This window comes from Tachyglossus aculeatus, chromosome 11 (genome assembly GCF_015852505.1).
Source record: "Tachyglossus aculeatus isolate mTacAcu1 chromosome 11, mTacAcu1.pri, whole genome shotgun sequence".
Classification (NCBI taxonomy): Eukaryota; Metazoa; Chordata; class Mammalia; order Monotremata; family Tachyglossidae; genus Tachyglossus; species Tachyglossus aculeatus.
The window spans coordinates 56,840,147-56,854,750 of NC_052076.1; the positions used below are offsets into that span (position 1 = coordinate 56,840,147).

General features: G+C 43.6%; 1 protein-coding gene across 3 annotated transcripts in view; it reads right to left on the minus strand.

The window, feature by feature from the left end:
* Positions 1–1,767: 1,767 nt before the first annotated feature.
* NUP93 (nucleoporin 93) overlaps positions 1,768–14,604 on the minus strand; it is a 103,824-nt gene continuing 90,987 nt past the window's right edge. For all 3 annotated transcript variants that reach the window (XM_038754504.1, XM_038754506.1, XM_038754505.1), the window contains 13 exons: positions 13,329–13,486; positions 11,804–11,969; positions 11,386–11,479; positions 10,333–10,524; positions 9,343–9,469; positions 9,141–9,213; positions 8,775–8,819; positions 7,602–7,718; positions 5,960–6,078; positions 4,595–4,712; positions 4,198–4,281; positions 3,355–3,483; positions 1,768–2,005 (listed from right to left, as the gene is read on the minus strand). In XM_038754504.1, the coding sequence (XP_038610432.1) occupies positions 1,895–2,005; positions 3,355–3,483; positions 4,198–4,281; positions 4,595–4,712; positions 5,960–6,078; positions 7,602–7,718; positions 8,775–8,819; positions 9,141–9,213; positions 9,343–9,469; positions 10,333–10,524; positions 11,386–11,479; positions 11,804–11,969; positions 13,329–13,486 (1,533 nt within the window). In that variant the 3' untranslated portion in view covers positions 1,768–1,894. The remainder of the gene's footprint in view (positions 2,006–3,354; positions 3,484–4,197; positions 4,282–4,594; positions 4,713–5,959; positions 6,079–7,601; positions 7,719–8,774; positions 8,820–9,140; positions 9,214–9,342; positions 9,470–10,332; positions 10,525–11,385; positions 11,480–11,803; positions 11,970–13,328; positions 13,487–14,604) is intronic.

Consider the following 14,604-nt stretch of genomic DNA (forward strand, 5'->3'; position numbering starts at 1 on the left):
CAGACAAGTGGCAGAGCCAGGATTAGGACCCAGGAGAAGCAGCATGATTTAGTGGAAAAATCACAGGCCTGGGAGTCTGAAGACCTGGGTTCTAATCCTGGCTCTGCCACTGTCTGCTGTGGGGCCCTGGTCAAGTCGTTTCATTTCTCCAGACCTCAGTTATCTCACCTGTAAAATGGGGATTTTGACTGTGACCCTAATGTGGGACATGGGTTGTGTCCAACCTGGTTAGCTTGTATCTACCCCAGTGATTAGTACAGTGCCTGGCACATAGCTAGGGCTTAACAAATCAAAAAAACAACAAACGAAAAAACCCAGCAGAGTTGTCTACATCTTCTCCAAAGGTCTGCTGGGCACTTAGCACTCTGATCTGCTGAAAAGCCCTAAAGCATCCTGAATCACCAGATTTGAGCAAAGTATCACTGGAGGAAAGGACTATCATGGCAATAGATGAATACCTCCAGAATATGAAAAGCCCACTATGGGCAGGGAATAATGTCTGCTAATCCTGTTGTATTGTACTCTCCCAAGCACTTAGTACCAGTGCTCTGCACATAGTAAGCGCTCAATAAATACCATTGATTGATAGAGATCAAGAAAGGCTCATCCCTTTCTCCTCCTCCTCTGTCCTAGTTTCAATGCTAACTTCCTTTGGGTGGATCGCGGGAGCCAACCCTATGAAAGGAACATTAATCCTTTTACAGCAATATGGAGAACACTTCTCCGGTTATTTTCTCCCCCCAAAATTGTTTTTAAGTAACCAGGACCTAGTTCTTAATTCATATTTCACCTCCTGTAGAACTCCCAACTTTGCCTCAGCATTTGTTCGCTGACTTCCTATCTAAAAGCTCTGTCTATGGACCTGCACTCTTGTCACCTTGAGAAACACTTGTATGACTGAGCAGTCACGCACAGGTGAAATAAGAGGCAGGTCGCTAAATGCGTGTCAGGCCCAGAGTTTTGGCACCTGAAAACTCTCGGGCCCCTCAGAAATGACTCCGCTGACCAGCCCAAGGGCCCTAAGAGGAGAGCTGTTAAGGAGAGATGAGGACAGTACTAAGCAGCAGGAAGGTTTCTCTCTCCCACTTGGACCACACACCCATGAAAGCCGATGGCAGGGTTTACATGCACAGCTGACAGGATACACGTAATGAAAAAAAGCAAGATACCCACAGATGATGACTAAAATAGGTGGGAGGCATTGCCTTTACAAGAGTAAAGCAAAAGTCGGGAACTTACCGCTCCTGATGTAGACCACGTGGACTACCATGTTTTCGCCTAAAAACCATTGCCTTATATCCCCAAACACATTCTAATTGGTAGCTGCACACTGGAAACCGAATGACGCTTAAACCTACTATGGAGTTTAACGCATTTTCTTAGAAACAGTCATTTTGGATGGGGAGGGGTTCAGCTCTGCTTACTACTATTTCAATAAAACACATATCCATTTGAGAACTCTGGGTGTCTTAGTACGACATATTTTACCAACGGACATGAAAGATTTAAACCTTAAAGGTCTTTTGGAAAAAAGCAAATATTTTGCACCCTGTACCTCAATTCCCAGAACATTATGTTTCCCCCCCTCAAAAAAAAAAAAAAATAGCTCCCAAGAGGTTTCTCCTTTTAGCTCATTTTTTGGGTGAGTTTTACAACTTTATTGACACCCCCCAAAACACAAAATCTACTGCCTCTCTTAATGATTTGGCCTCATAAGGGACTTCTATAAAACACAAATAAAAAATAGAACATGACAAAACAAAAAGGTCTAAAAGAAACAGAAACCAAAGACATTTATTTTGACAAAAAAATACATTAAAAAAAAAATGATAGTGACCCCGTCTCTTGAAAGAACTTAAACGACAAGGGGATGCTAGCACGCTAACTGAAAGCTTCAATTCATAAGGACCTCCATTTGCACAAGTCTTGCATTTGTGTCTCCTGATGTCCTGTAAGGGATCATTCCAGCAAAGGTAATCAATGCCCGGGCTTGGCTTCGGAGTTGCTACGAGAAAAAATAAGTTTCCGGTTAACGTTTTCGCACTAAGCTGGGCCTCTTGAAGAATAGAAGAGAAATGGTGTTTCTCCCAGCGATAGGGCAGTGTATATTTTTGTTTATATGGATTACTGAGAAAACCAAGAGAGAAACAACTCACTACCAGCTAGCATGGAGAGTCACCGGGGTTTGCCTCTGGAGGCTGCCCCATGTTATCTCCGCTGAACTCCACACTCTTGCAACCCTAAACTTTGGCATTCGGCCATACACATTCCACCCCTCTCTCATGGGGAGGGAGAGACACACCACGCCTACCCCCTGCTTCTCTGCAGATCACCCTCTTCAGAATGAGGTTCAAGTTGAAAACAGATCTTTGGGAGAAGAGGCGACTGATGCAAGGCCCAGTTTACACAAGAGGTACCAGGAAAGGGGAGAGATAACCCTACTTCTGAAATTTTGTGTCAGTATCAGAACCAGAATCAGTAACTTCTGATGAGCTAATGTTTTGGACACTGGCTTAGAAGCGCTTCCTTCATGGATACACTTCTGGTTCCTTCACCAGAGCCCGATGGGAACAGAAAATGTGCACAAGCGGACTCTAAACAAGATTATTTTAGATACATTCAGGAGCTTTCAGAGACGATTAAAGGATATCTGAAGGTCAAATGTAGTTTAGGTACTTAGAAAAATGAAAGAGGCAAATGTTTTTACTAGTGATATGCAATACAACTGCCCGTTGTTGGGCAGGGCCTGTCTCTATATGTTGCCGCCTTGTACTTCCCAAGCGCTTAGTACAGTGCTCTGCACACAGTAAGCGCTCAATAAATACGACTGAATGAATTTTAAAAATCTGGTTTTTTTCTGAGCACCCCTAAATCCAGATGTCGACGATCCCAAGTTAAAACAAAGCAAAACACACGCCCACGCTCTAATTTATAATTTATCATTTAGGCCAGGGATGAAGTTTTTACTAAATATGTTTCTGCATCTGACTGGTCCTCGCACTGAATTTGACGGTTTGTTTTTAAATCGATGAAGTCACTCCCAATCCTACAGTTCATTCTGATCGGCAAAAAGGAAAGAAAACTTTCCTTAGAGGCTTCTGAATAATCTGGTACTCCCTAACAAATCAGAGGATCTTCTGCCATAGGTCACACTGACTTAATAGCTCAATGCTTCCTCTTTGAAGCACTGATAAATTGCCATAGCTGCCATCCATGAGGGATGTTGAGCAAAAGGTTCTTTTTTGCCTGAATGATCTTGCCAATTGCATTCAAAAGGGCTACTGGAGGCAAACCAAACCCTAGAAGTGGAAAGTATTTCCTGCGCACTGTGTCTACAGAGGAAGGGAACCTTACAGAGTCTCTGTCCTCCATGGCTCGCTGGCTTCTTGCTGCCGAAGATGGACTTGTCCCTTTCAGCCTCTTATACTGAGTGAACAAGATATTCATGGTTGCAAGGAGGACTTCTGACAAATTATGTCTGATCTACACAAACAGAAGAAATGGGAAAAGCACAAAAATCAGAAGGAAATAACACCTCGGAGGCCCCAAAATGAAAGTCTTATCCATTAGCAGGTGAGGATACAAGGAAATTAGCACTAAAATAGTGTTACTCCAACATAAGGAACACCGCAAAACTTCTTCCCTAAAACCGAAATTGTACTCCTACACCAGGATTTGTAAATCCAAATCGGAGTGTTGAAAGCCATCCCTGAAACAGTACAGGAGGAGACCCGTTTATTCAACAGACTTTCTCCCAAAATTTCTTTAGCCGTTCGTAAGAAAGGATATGTACTTATTTTCAAATTAAAAGGGAATGCAACCAAGTATTTAGACTTTAGCATCACTAAGGCAAACAGAGGTGCAGTGATGATATCAATGCTCTCTGGGTCAGCCCACAAAAGCTAAGGATTTGGCCCTCAGCCCCCTTTGCCCCCCCAAAATAAAAAATTCTCAAGTGAAGACATATAGGAGGAGCCGTCACCAGCTGTGTACTAAATAACTCTTTCATGGTTAGTAGAGATGTTTAAAGCGCTTAAGGAAAACATGTATGTCGATAGTGAACCTGGACCTCATTGCCCATTGAGACGATATTTTTAAATGAGAGCCTGGATTCTAATTTCTCATGCATGCCTTCTGAAGTTTTTTTTTTTTAATCTATTTTAAGAAGTCGGGGGTGTTAAAGGGAAGAGGTCTCACTTCATCACTGAAATTTCGAAAGGCAGCCACCCGTTCCTCCACACTCTCCTGATTCAGGGGTACCAGCTTCAGGCGATCAATTATCTGGGAAAAACAAAGAATATGAATAAGAACAGTTTATCCAGCCATCTAATTTTTTTTTCCACATTTTCCCCAAGGTAACCATTACAAGATACAAGTTGTCCTCAATTCTCTTCTCACCGATTGTTTTGCTCTTTACTGCTTTGTTCAAGAGACTGCAAATTCTCTTTCTTTTAAACCCCGTACCGCACAATTCTTCTTCAATTACCATACACGATACTTGTCATCTTTTGTTTTGGATAAAATTAGATCAATGGCATTGGGTTTTTTAAGAGCAGGGATTAACCTGTGCTGAAAAGATCCCCTTGCAACTTACATCAAATGCTCTGTCAATGTGACCACTATGATACTCGTCAAAAAACAGGATCAGGTCTAACAGAAGGTAGAACGTGGAGTCAATGAATTTTTTTGCACTTATTCCTTGAGCTCTGTACCTGAAAGACGAAAAAGGTTTACAATTTTAACAAGCCAAAGGAGACCTCGTGACTCAAATATATCTTTAAATGGTCTCCAGCAGAATTTAAAAAGCCAAAAAACTGCCTAAGACTCGGGGAACCAGATTGATCCTTTCAACAGGATCAGAGGTTAGTTGATCCAGTTGATTTGACCCCCATCGTATCTTCTGATATTTTGCTGGACAGGAATTCGCCAGACACAAAACCGTTTTGCATTAAATGCATTAAAATGAGGACGACGGTCTCACTCTGCTGACTCGATCGACTCACATGCAGTCTACTGCCAAGTTGCGACATCCCCGAATTCACCCTTTCCACCAATCAATCGTATTTATTGAGCGCTTACTGTGTGCTCTGCTCTGTACTAAGCGCTTGGGAAGTACAAGTTGGCAACATATAGAGACAGTCCCTACCCAACATCATCATCATCATCAATCATATTTATTGAGCGCTTACTATGTGCAGAGCACTGTACTAAGCACTTGGGAAGTACAAATTGGCAATATATAGAGACAGTCCCTACCCAACAGTGGGCTCACAGTCTAAAAGCCACCAAGCCACTACCACCCTGCTACGAGCTCAGGTCAGAGTATGGCCAGAGGATTCAATCTCCCGCCTCACTGGCCTCCCTAAATCTGCCCTCTCCAACCTATTTGCTGTTGCCCGGATCGTTTTCTTCAAGCGTCGCTCGGGCCAAATGTCCCCACTCCTCAAAACCCTCCACTGGCTGCCTGGGACCCTCTACGTCTAACACAAACTCCTCACAGTTGGCTTCATGGTTCTCTACCGATTTGCCCCGCCTTGTCTTTCTGCTCTCTTCATCTGCAATTCCCCGACTTGCTTTTTTTGTTACCCACAAGAGAACCCTTTTAACTGCACCTCGCTCTCACTGTTCTCTCAGTTTGGATCTGAAAAAGCCCAACTGTCCCTACTTCCAAAGCCCTTCTAAAAGTTCCCGCTTCTTCGGTAAGTTTAAGGAACTTTAGAACGCCTGCAGTTTTAGCTCTTTACTCTTCCTCATCCCCAACGGAGCCAAGATTTAAAAACTGCACAGAGGAAAAGCTGTTCTAGGAGCCCCACGCTTTCCACCCAGTTAAATTCTTGTGGTGGACCCGCTGGCCGAAGACAGCCTGTACTGGGCCAAAGGCTCCGACACTCAGCACTGGACCGGTCGGGTCTCCTCAGCAGCAGCTTGACCTCGGGAGATTCCAACCCTCCAATCTTACCGTTCCGCAATGGAAAGTGCCATGTTCTTCAGCCTCTCTTTGTTCGACTGAGGAGCGCTGATCTGAGGAACCACGGGGCTAAGTAATTTGTTCATCAGCTCTAACACCTTGTCTGCATTCTGTTAAATACATTTACAGTTAAAAAAATTATGTTGCAGCACCAAAAAGCCACGCAAAAGATCTGGATTCCCCCCCACCCCCCACTATAAACAAAGGAGAAGCAGCATGGCCTAGAAGATAGGGCATGAGCCTGGGAGTATGAAGGACCTGGGTTCTAATCTCGACTGCCACTGTCTGGTGTGTGACTGTGGGCGAGTCACTTCACTTCTCTGTTACTCATTTCCCTCTACTGTAAAATGAGGATTAAGATTGTCAGTCTCATGTGGGACGTGGACTGTGGCCAACCTGATCAGCTTGTATCTACTCCAGAATTTAGTAAAGGGCCTGGCACATAGCAAGTTGCTTAACAAATATTATAAAAAAGTCCTTTCACAAGGCAACTGATCCATCACATATACTACTTTTATCCTTCATTTTACACATCAACATGAAAATGAAACTTAGTCTTCATTAAAATTAGGAAATCCCGCTTCCTCCAGCAAGACTTCCTCAATGAAATTCCTCGCGTCTTGAGTCAAATAACTCCACCAGCTATCTGTAGCTCAAATGTACTCATTTAAACCCATTCTCAGCCCTTTTGGATCATCTTTATTCAATTGGATATTCAATTATTGATTTTGATCACCTTGTTTGTAAATGCCTTCCCCACACGGCTCTTGTACACAGGGAATGTGGCACTTGCACTTCGCAAGTGCTAATACAGTACATCGCACCAACAAGGTACTCAGTAAATGCTATTACTACTGGTATATAAAGACTTGCAGTCTTTAACTTCCTTCACTAAACATAGTAACAAGACAAATATGAAGTAGTCTAAGAATTTCTCAATTATCTAGCTGAAGCTGAAAGTGAGAGAAGGGGCAGTGTTCTACTGCCCTGATCCCATGGAATAGGTGAGAAATGTTAACTTGTTCATTATTATTATTATTATTATAGTAGTAATAACAATAATAATAGGATATTTGTTAAGAGCTTACACTGTACCAATCATTGTACTAAGTGCTGGGGCAGAAACAAGATAATCAGGTAGGACACAGTCCCTGTCCCTCATGGGGCTGATAGCCTAAGCAGGAAGGAGAACAGATATATAATCCCCATTTTACAGATGAGGAAACTAAGACCCAGCAAAATCAATGACCTGTCCAAGGTCGTACAGCATGCAATCCTGGCAGGGTTAGGATTAGAACCCAGGTCCTCAGGCTACCAGTTCTGTGCTCTTTCCGCTAGGCCCTGCTCCTTCTTTTTTTGCCAAATGATACTGCAGTTAGGTGCCTGGAGAACCTAATTTCAATACGGAGCTCTGTTGGCTGGAAACACCTTGTGGATGGAAACAATTTTGTAAAATGGAAATTTCACTGAGATTGGGGTCATTAACCAAGTACTGTGAGAAAACATCTTAGAACGGAGAAAGTACCAACACCGCTGTAGGGGGAACAATCCCAGAAAAGACAAAACAACAGCCGAGTCAGTGTTTGGGCATTTCATGCCAAAAGAGCTACAAAGCACGAACTGAAGGTTTTACCTTTGCAAGGTCGTAAAGTTTTGCAGCTTCTTCAAACAATCCTTTATTTTCTGCCACAGAGGCTACTTTGTTGATGATCGGCTTCGTGTCGCTGGTAAACTTGTCTATTACTCCAGGCTGATAGGCCAAGGGGAAGTATGCATGTTACTGTCATTTTAAACACAGTGAAACATCTCTTACCAGAGAAGACATTACTTTTCCTTTACTCTTGCTGCCTAGACTACAAAAGCACCTCGCCCAAAATACTCCCAGCTCAGCAATGTGGTGGGGCTTGTGTTTGAATAAAGTCCCAGGTGCAGGGCAACTTCTGCCACTTCACCCATCAGTTTGAGCCATTTCTTCCTACACTGAGGCATGTGGGGTCCAAACAAGTGAAAGGTCCCTAATTCCCTAACACGCTCTTTAAACGCTTTGTGAACACAAGTTGTGGCAGAAACGAGTGTGCCAAAAGCATGGCCTGTTTACTGACCCTACAATGCAGCTGGAGGAGATCCTAGTTGTCAGAAATCAGAAAATTGAAAAAAGTGATGTCAAAGGTTTCACTTTTGTTTTTGGCATATGAAAAAAACCAAGGTGTTTTCTTCCCCAAATCACCGTCATCATTAAATTGCAACCAAAAAAACAAGAAGTGGTAAAAGACCTTAGGAGCACTAGAGACTTGCTTCTCATGAGACCGGCAGGTTAGAAACCCCATTAATCCTAACTGCAAGAACTAGTATAAATTTCCCCTTCTTCTGAAACCTCCCATTAGCAGATGTAACCCTTCCCAATTCTCCAGCCCAATTTCCCAACTGTGAGGTCAATAGATATATATCACTCTTAACCTATTCCAATAGTGCCCCTACAGGGATGAGAATAACAGAAAAACAGTTTTCTATATTCCCAAAGTGACATACATGCAAAGATTCTTTGAGTTTTAGAGTAACTCGGAATAACAGAATGACCTGCTCTATTCCCAACAAACTCAAATTTATTCATCAGCATGGAAGTTAGAAATACAACTCCTCTCTCAACCCTCCCACTTTTTGCTCTACTTCACTTCCACCCTCTTCTTCCCATTTTGGAGAAACCACTTTTTTAAACACAGTGAACTGCATTCTTGCAGCAACAGATTACTCGCAACTGGAAACTGATGAAGTACCAAATACACCTATTAAACATCTCATAACTCACCTTTCGGCTGCCATCGTTCTCCAGTTTTCCAAGAATCATATCAAACTACAGAAAGACAAAAAAAAAAGGATCGGTATCCCAAATTTCACACTTTTAAGAACAATACTGCACTTTTGGAGGAGGGGGGAAGAGGAGAGGGGAGAGAGGATGAGGGGAAATGTCCCATACACACAAGAAAATTATAGTTAGGTAGGCCAATACTTTCATTATTAAGGAAAGTTAAGGAGGATCACCTGCACGGAAACGCATAGGCAGCCTACATTCGGGGGATCTTCACAGTTGCACAGGGGTAACCAGAACCGGTTAATGGGCACCAAACATTTGCTATGTACGAGTGGGAATGAGGAGAACAGGAAACCCACATACCTCTCGGCTCTCAATTACCAGTTCACTGACACAACGCAAAAACATGTTCTCTCCTTGACTGTCCTTCTCGTCCCTGTAACAGATCAAAGAGAAGAACCCCACTTGACGTCTGTTATGGAACCAAGGTTGCCCAAGCCCATCGCAGATCGCAGAGCTCTGAAACCTAAAAACCCTACAAGATTTGCTCGATGGCAACTCTTACCTGAGAAAGTAAAAATACTGGAGTGCTTCCCGCGGGTCCGTTGATTCAAATTTCCGCGTGTAAAGCATCAAAAGACGAACAAAGTTAAGGCGCCTTATGCAAGGAGGGTCCCCAGCTTCATGACTCACTGAAACATGAGAAAGGAGGAGAACTACATCTTCAGATCTGTGCAAGTGGGCCTTAAGGGCTCAGGGGACTAAGTACAGAATGGACCCCCCTTTTAGACTGTGAGCCCACTGTTGGGTAGGGACTGTCTCTATATGTTGCCAATTTGTACTTCCCAAGTGCTTAGTACAGTGCTCTGCACATAGTAAGCGCTCAATAAATACAATTGATTGATTGACTGATTGACTACCAGACTTCTACTTCCCTTCTACTCCCAGCTCTGGCCTGTCTCACTGTGAGTTCTTCAGTCAAGGCAGCTAATGTGTGTAATAATCAACAAATCGATGATGTTTATTTAGCGCTTACTGTGTGCAGAACACTGTAATAAGCACTTGGGAGACGACAATACAACAGAGTCGGTAGACGTGTTCCCTGCCCACATCGAGCTTGAAGTCTAGAGGAACGGGGGCTGATAAGGTCTCTGATCAGAGGGCTCGAATAAATAATAAAATCCCAGAGAACTGCCCGGGACTACTAATTGTCTGAAACCCCTCTACATGACAAAACTATTTGAATAAAAATCAGGGATCCGTTCGGACAACAGAAACACATCAGCTATTCAGACTTACTGTTGTGAACTTCTAGATGTGAGCCCACTGTTGGGTAGGGACCGTCTCTATATGTTGCCAACTTGTACTTCCCAAGCGCTTAGTACAGTGCTCTGCACACAGTAAGCGCTCAATAAATACGATTGATTGATTGGTTCATAATAATTAGGTGTAAGCGCACGATAAATACGACTGATTGATTGACTGATGGATTGACAGAAGTCCGTATCTACTGGAACACTGAATCCATGCCCTTGCTGGGGCACGCAATACCTACGGAGCTGAGCACTCTGCCCAGATGACTTCAGCAGAAGCTTTAGCTCAAACAGGACCAACGCGACATGAACGGCGTGGCAGCGGAGGCGCTCCATTCGGAAGAGGAACGCGATGGCTGCTTCAAACTGAGCAGTCAGGAACAGCACTTGGAAATACAGAAAAGGCTGCTGGTTCACCGCAAAGTGGGATTCCCCTGAAAGGCAGAGAAGAAAGCATGCACATAAAGGAGAGATTCCTTAATTGGAAGTGGTGACACTAAAATAGATTATCTCTTAGATCATTTTATATGGTCAGTATTAATTACCAGTAAACTAGTGCAGTGTTTTGGCCCACAGCGTTACAGGACAACTTCTTCAAAACCTGGTGCCATTCACATGGAGTGGCCTGATTCAAAGTGAGTCTGGTAGAACTACGACACTCCCCTCTAACCCATAAAAGGATTAGTAAATGGTTTGGAAAACCGCTAGACAATAATACATGTATCCACAAGGCAGTTCCCCGAGGTTGCCTCCTATTCCAAACAAAAGGCACTGTGGCTCATCATCACCTCATCTCCTTCCAAATGCTGACAGGAAAAAGGCACTAGAGTATCAGGGAAAAAAAAAACCCAATCTACTCAACTACTCCCTTTTACAGTTTTAGCAGCAGTGATCTCTGGCTGCAAAGAATCCCAAGAGTCCTTTTCCTGCTACACTGTACCCAACTTCCTGGTCAGATTTCTCAGCCACCGCCACGGTACATTTGTTTGACAGCAGTCACTCCCCCTTCTTTTCTTTAACCCATCAAATGATTCAGGAGAGCAAAAGAGGGACTATAGTGTACAATACAAATATCCCAAATGGGCCTCCTGTTCTGGACAAAAATAGAGAGAAAAGTAATTTCACTGCGCAATGTGAAATCTGAAGTCTCCTGCCAAGGAATCCCTAAGGGCTCTTGAGCAAGGTTACTAGGTCTGAGGCAAAACGCTTTTTCTGATCCCCAAATTCTTACAAAAAGTCAGAGGACTGAAGGAAAACGCTCAGAAAGCAGAAGGGTGTTTTCAGAGGTTTCTCACCGTAGTCTTCTAGAAGCTGTTTCTGGAACTGGGATAAGGTCAGTCTGTCTTGTGGGGAGCTGGTGCCATCATCCTCAAAACACACTTGGTTCAACTAAACCCTCAAAAGAAACAAGACGTTAGGATACAATTTTCCTCTGTTGGGGCCCACAAGTGACGACGGCCACTCTACAGAATTGACTGCTGGCTCGCTGGTCCTCGGCTGTCATGAGTTACACACTTTAAGCAGATCAGGAGCCAGAAACCCTAATGGAGGAGGAATCCTACCATTTGCCCACTTCACAGCAACTGCCCACAAGTCAAATAAGTGACCGAAGTGAAACGTTCGGCCAGGAAAGAGGCAAGAAACTGTAGCCACCCCCAACCAGGGTCCCGAGGTCCCCACAAAAATAAGTCAGTGACTGATAATCGGGCCTGCCTTTAACCAGAGGTAATCTTCTGTTTTATCGGCCACTTCACTCTGATTATCAGCGATGTCACATCTGCCAATAATACAATAAACTGCTCTCTTGTACGGGTCAGTGTTGTTCCTCAGGGCTCGTCGGTAATGGAGACGAAGTTTGTTCTCAGTGGCAGGAGACAATCTAAAGATGATAAACAGGTGAACAGGAACTCAGCCGAGATTCATTTTGCAATTGTCAGAAATATCTGAGAGGTACTAATCCCCCCAAAACATCACTGTTCAACTTAAAACACCCAAAACGTGAGACGGATTTATAAGTCTACTGAATCTTAAACAAAGTCCCCTGCCCCCCAAAATCTCCCCAAGCACCCAAGTTAAGCTCACCAAAATTAGCAGAAATTAAAAATAATTGACAGGTAAACATTGTGATTTACAATACTATTTCACCTACAAACATTCTCGATTCTATTTCCCGTCTAAATACTATCATGCACCCAGTTTAGACTGGGGTAACCACAGTGGAAATACAGGCAATCCTCAATTTACGACGCTTCCAAGTTAAGATGAACGGCACTTTGAATGCTTCTAAATTTACACGCTGTTTTAGCTTCACTTACATCTAGACTGTGAGCTCGTTATGGACAGGGAACGTGTCTACCAATTCTAGTGTATTGATATCTCCCAAGTGCCCAGTACACTGCTCAGCACACAGCGCTCATTACATGTCACCGTTTGCTTGATTAATCAGTTCTGACTCTTCAACACTAGCCTCCTTTATGAAAGTGGGTCCTAGGGTGGAGGTGCAGACAAAGCCATGGAGAAATACGGAGAACAATTTTAAAAGATGCAAATGGCGTGGGCAGAGAAGAGAAAGTTTAAAGATGGTGGAGGGCTGGGGAGTGTGCAAGTGAAGCAGGAAAAGCTGAGGGGCGGGGAAGGACTTTAAGGTGGGAGCAGGGGAGGTTTTCCCATGAAGAATGGACAAGTTCATTTTACTTCTATGAAGCAAAAATCGGTCCCCCGTCTTGGAACCGCTCTGACTCTAGATAAATGCATCAGCAAAGCTCTAACGCTCATCTGCAATCGACTGAGTTAACAATTCTGAGTAATTTAGTTAAAATGGCATATCTGACCTTGGTTGAGGAACTAATCTATCTATAACTTTGTTCTGTAAAACTGCACTTTTCAGAAACCAATTGGGTTGCAAATCCAAGGACTGCCTGTAAAAATTACAATTCTCTTATCTACTCCCTTGGCTGAGCAAGTGGATTGAGAAATTACTGAATAGAGAATTCATTCAGTATGCAACTTTTGAATTTGTGATTGTTATAGATACAGGACACATTTTGTGTATGTAAGGAAGGCCTGACAGGCAGACAAAATACATATGGAAACACTTTCAAGTTTCAATACTGGATTCACGACAGACTTTATCAAAGTCCTTTACAAACAAACGTAAATATATTAAGTATTATTCAATTTGTTGCACATATTTTTGTTTGTCATTTCCCCCCAAGCACCATAATCTAGCCCAAAATACCTTCTATCCTTGTTATGCATATATTCTTGAAACCAGCTTTTAAACTCTCCCAGCTGGTGCTGGGCCCGATTTACAACCTGGGAGGCTGCGAGTAAGTCCCCACAACGCATACAGTAATAAATCAATGGCCAAACGGGATGTCCTTCCACCTCTCCATCCTAGAAAAATTTGAAAAAGATCGTCATGACGAAAGAAAAGAGTCCATTCTTGTAGACTCTCCTTATTTTAATAGTGACCAGGCATACTGTCTGTTAGCTAAGACCCCATGAGGTTTACCCCCAATTCCCTAGCGTTGCCGGTGGTCTCCGGGGAGTCGTCTGGAGCAGCTCTAAATTCTCCAACAGCAAGCAACACCCGTTGCATGAAGAGGGCTGAGTTTTTGGCCTGCCCCCGCGCCCCGCAGATTGCTGACCCCCGAGGTGCAAGACTCCAAGGGCAAGAGCACCTGTCCCCACACTCAGGCTTCACGCTTTATCTCCCCTGCATGTGAGTGCCGCCCAGATGGCAGAACAAAGTTGGCTAGTTCCTTCTCCACTTACACCATTCATTCCATTCACTCATTTGATTGTATTTATTGTGTGCTCACGACTACTACTACAACTACTACTACTACTACTACTACTAATAATAATAATAATAATGATGGTATTTGTTAAGCACTTACTATGTGCCGAGCACTGTTCTAAGCGCTGGGGTAGATACAGGTAATCAGGTTGTCCCACATGGGGCTCACAGTCTTAATCCCCATTTTACAGATGAAGTAACCGAGGCACAAAGAAGTTAAGTGACTTGCCCCAAATCACCCAGCTGATCAATGGCGGAGCCGGGATTAGAACCCACGACCTCTGACTCCCAAGTCTGTGCTCTTTCCACTAAGCCAAGCTTGCTTACTGCGTGCAGAGCACTGTACCAAGTGCTTGGGAGAGTTCGACAATAAACAGACACATTCCCTGCCCACAACCATCCACTGTGCAAGTGCGCATCCACTTTTAGACTGTGAGCCCACTGTTGGGTGGGGACTGTCTCTATATGTTGCCAACGTGTACTTCCCAAGCGCTTAGTACAGTGGTCTGCACACAGTAAGCGCTCAATAAATATGATTGATTGATTGAGTTTGTGCTTTTGTGTTACATATACTTGGTATGACCATTCAAACGAAGTCTCTAACCACTGCGTATCCTTACCACTATGAACATGTGGGTTTTATTGCAAGGGCCCTAGTAAGCTCCAGGGCAGTCAACTCCACTTACATCCCAGTGGGCTGCCTAGTCAGTTT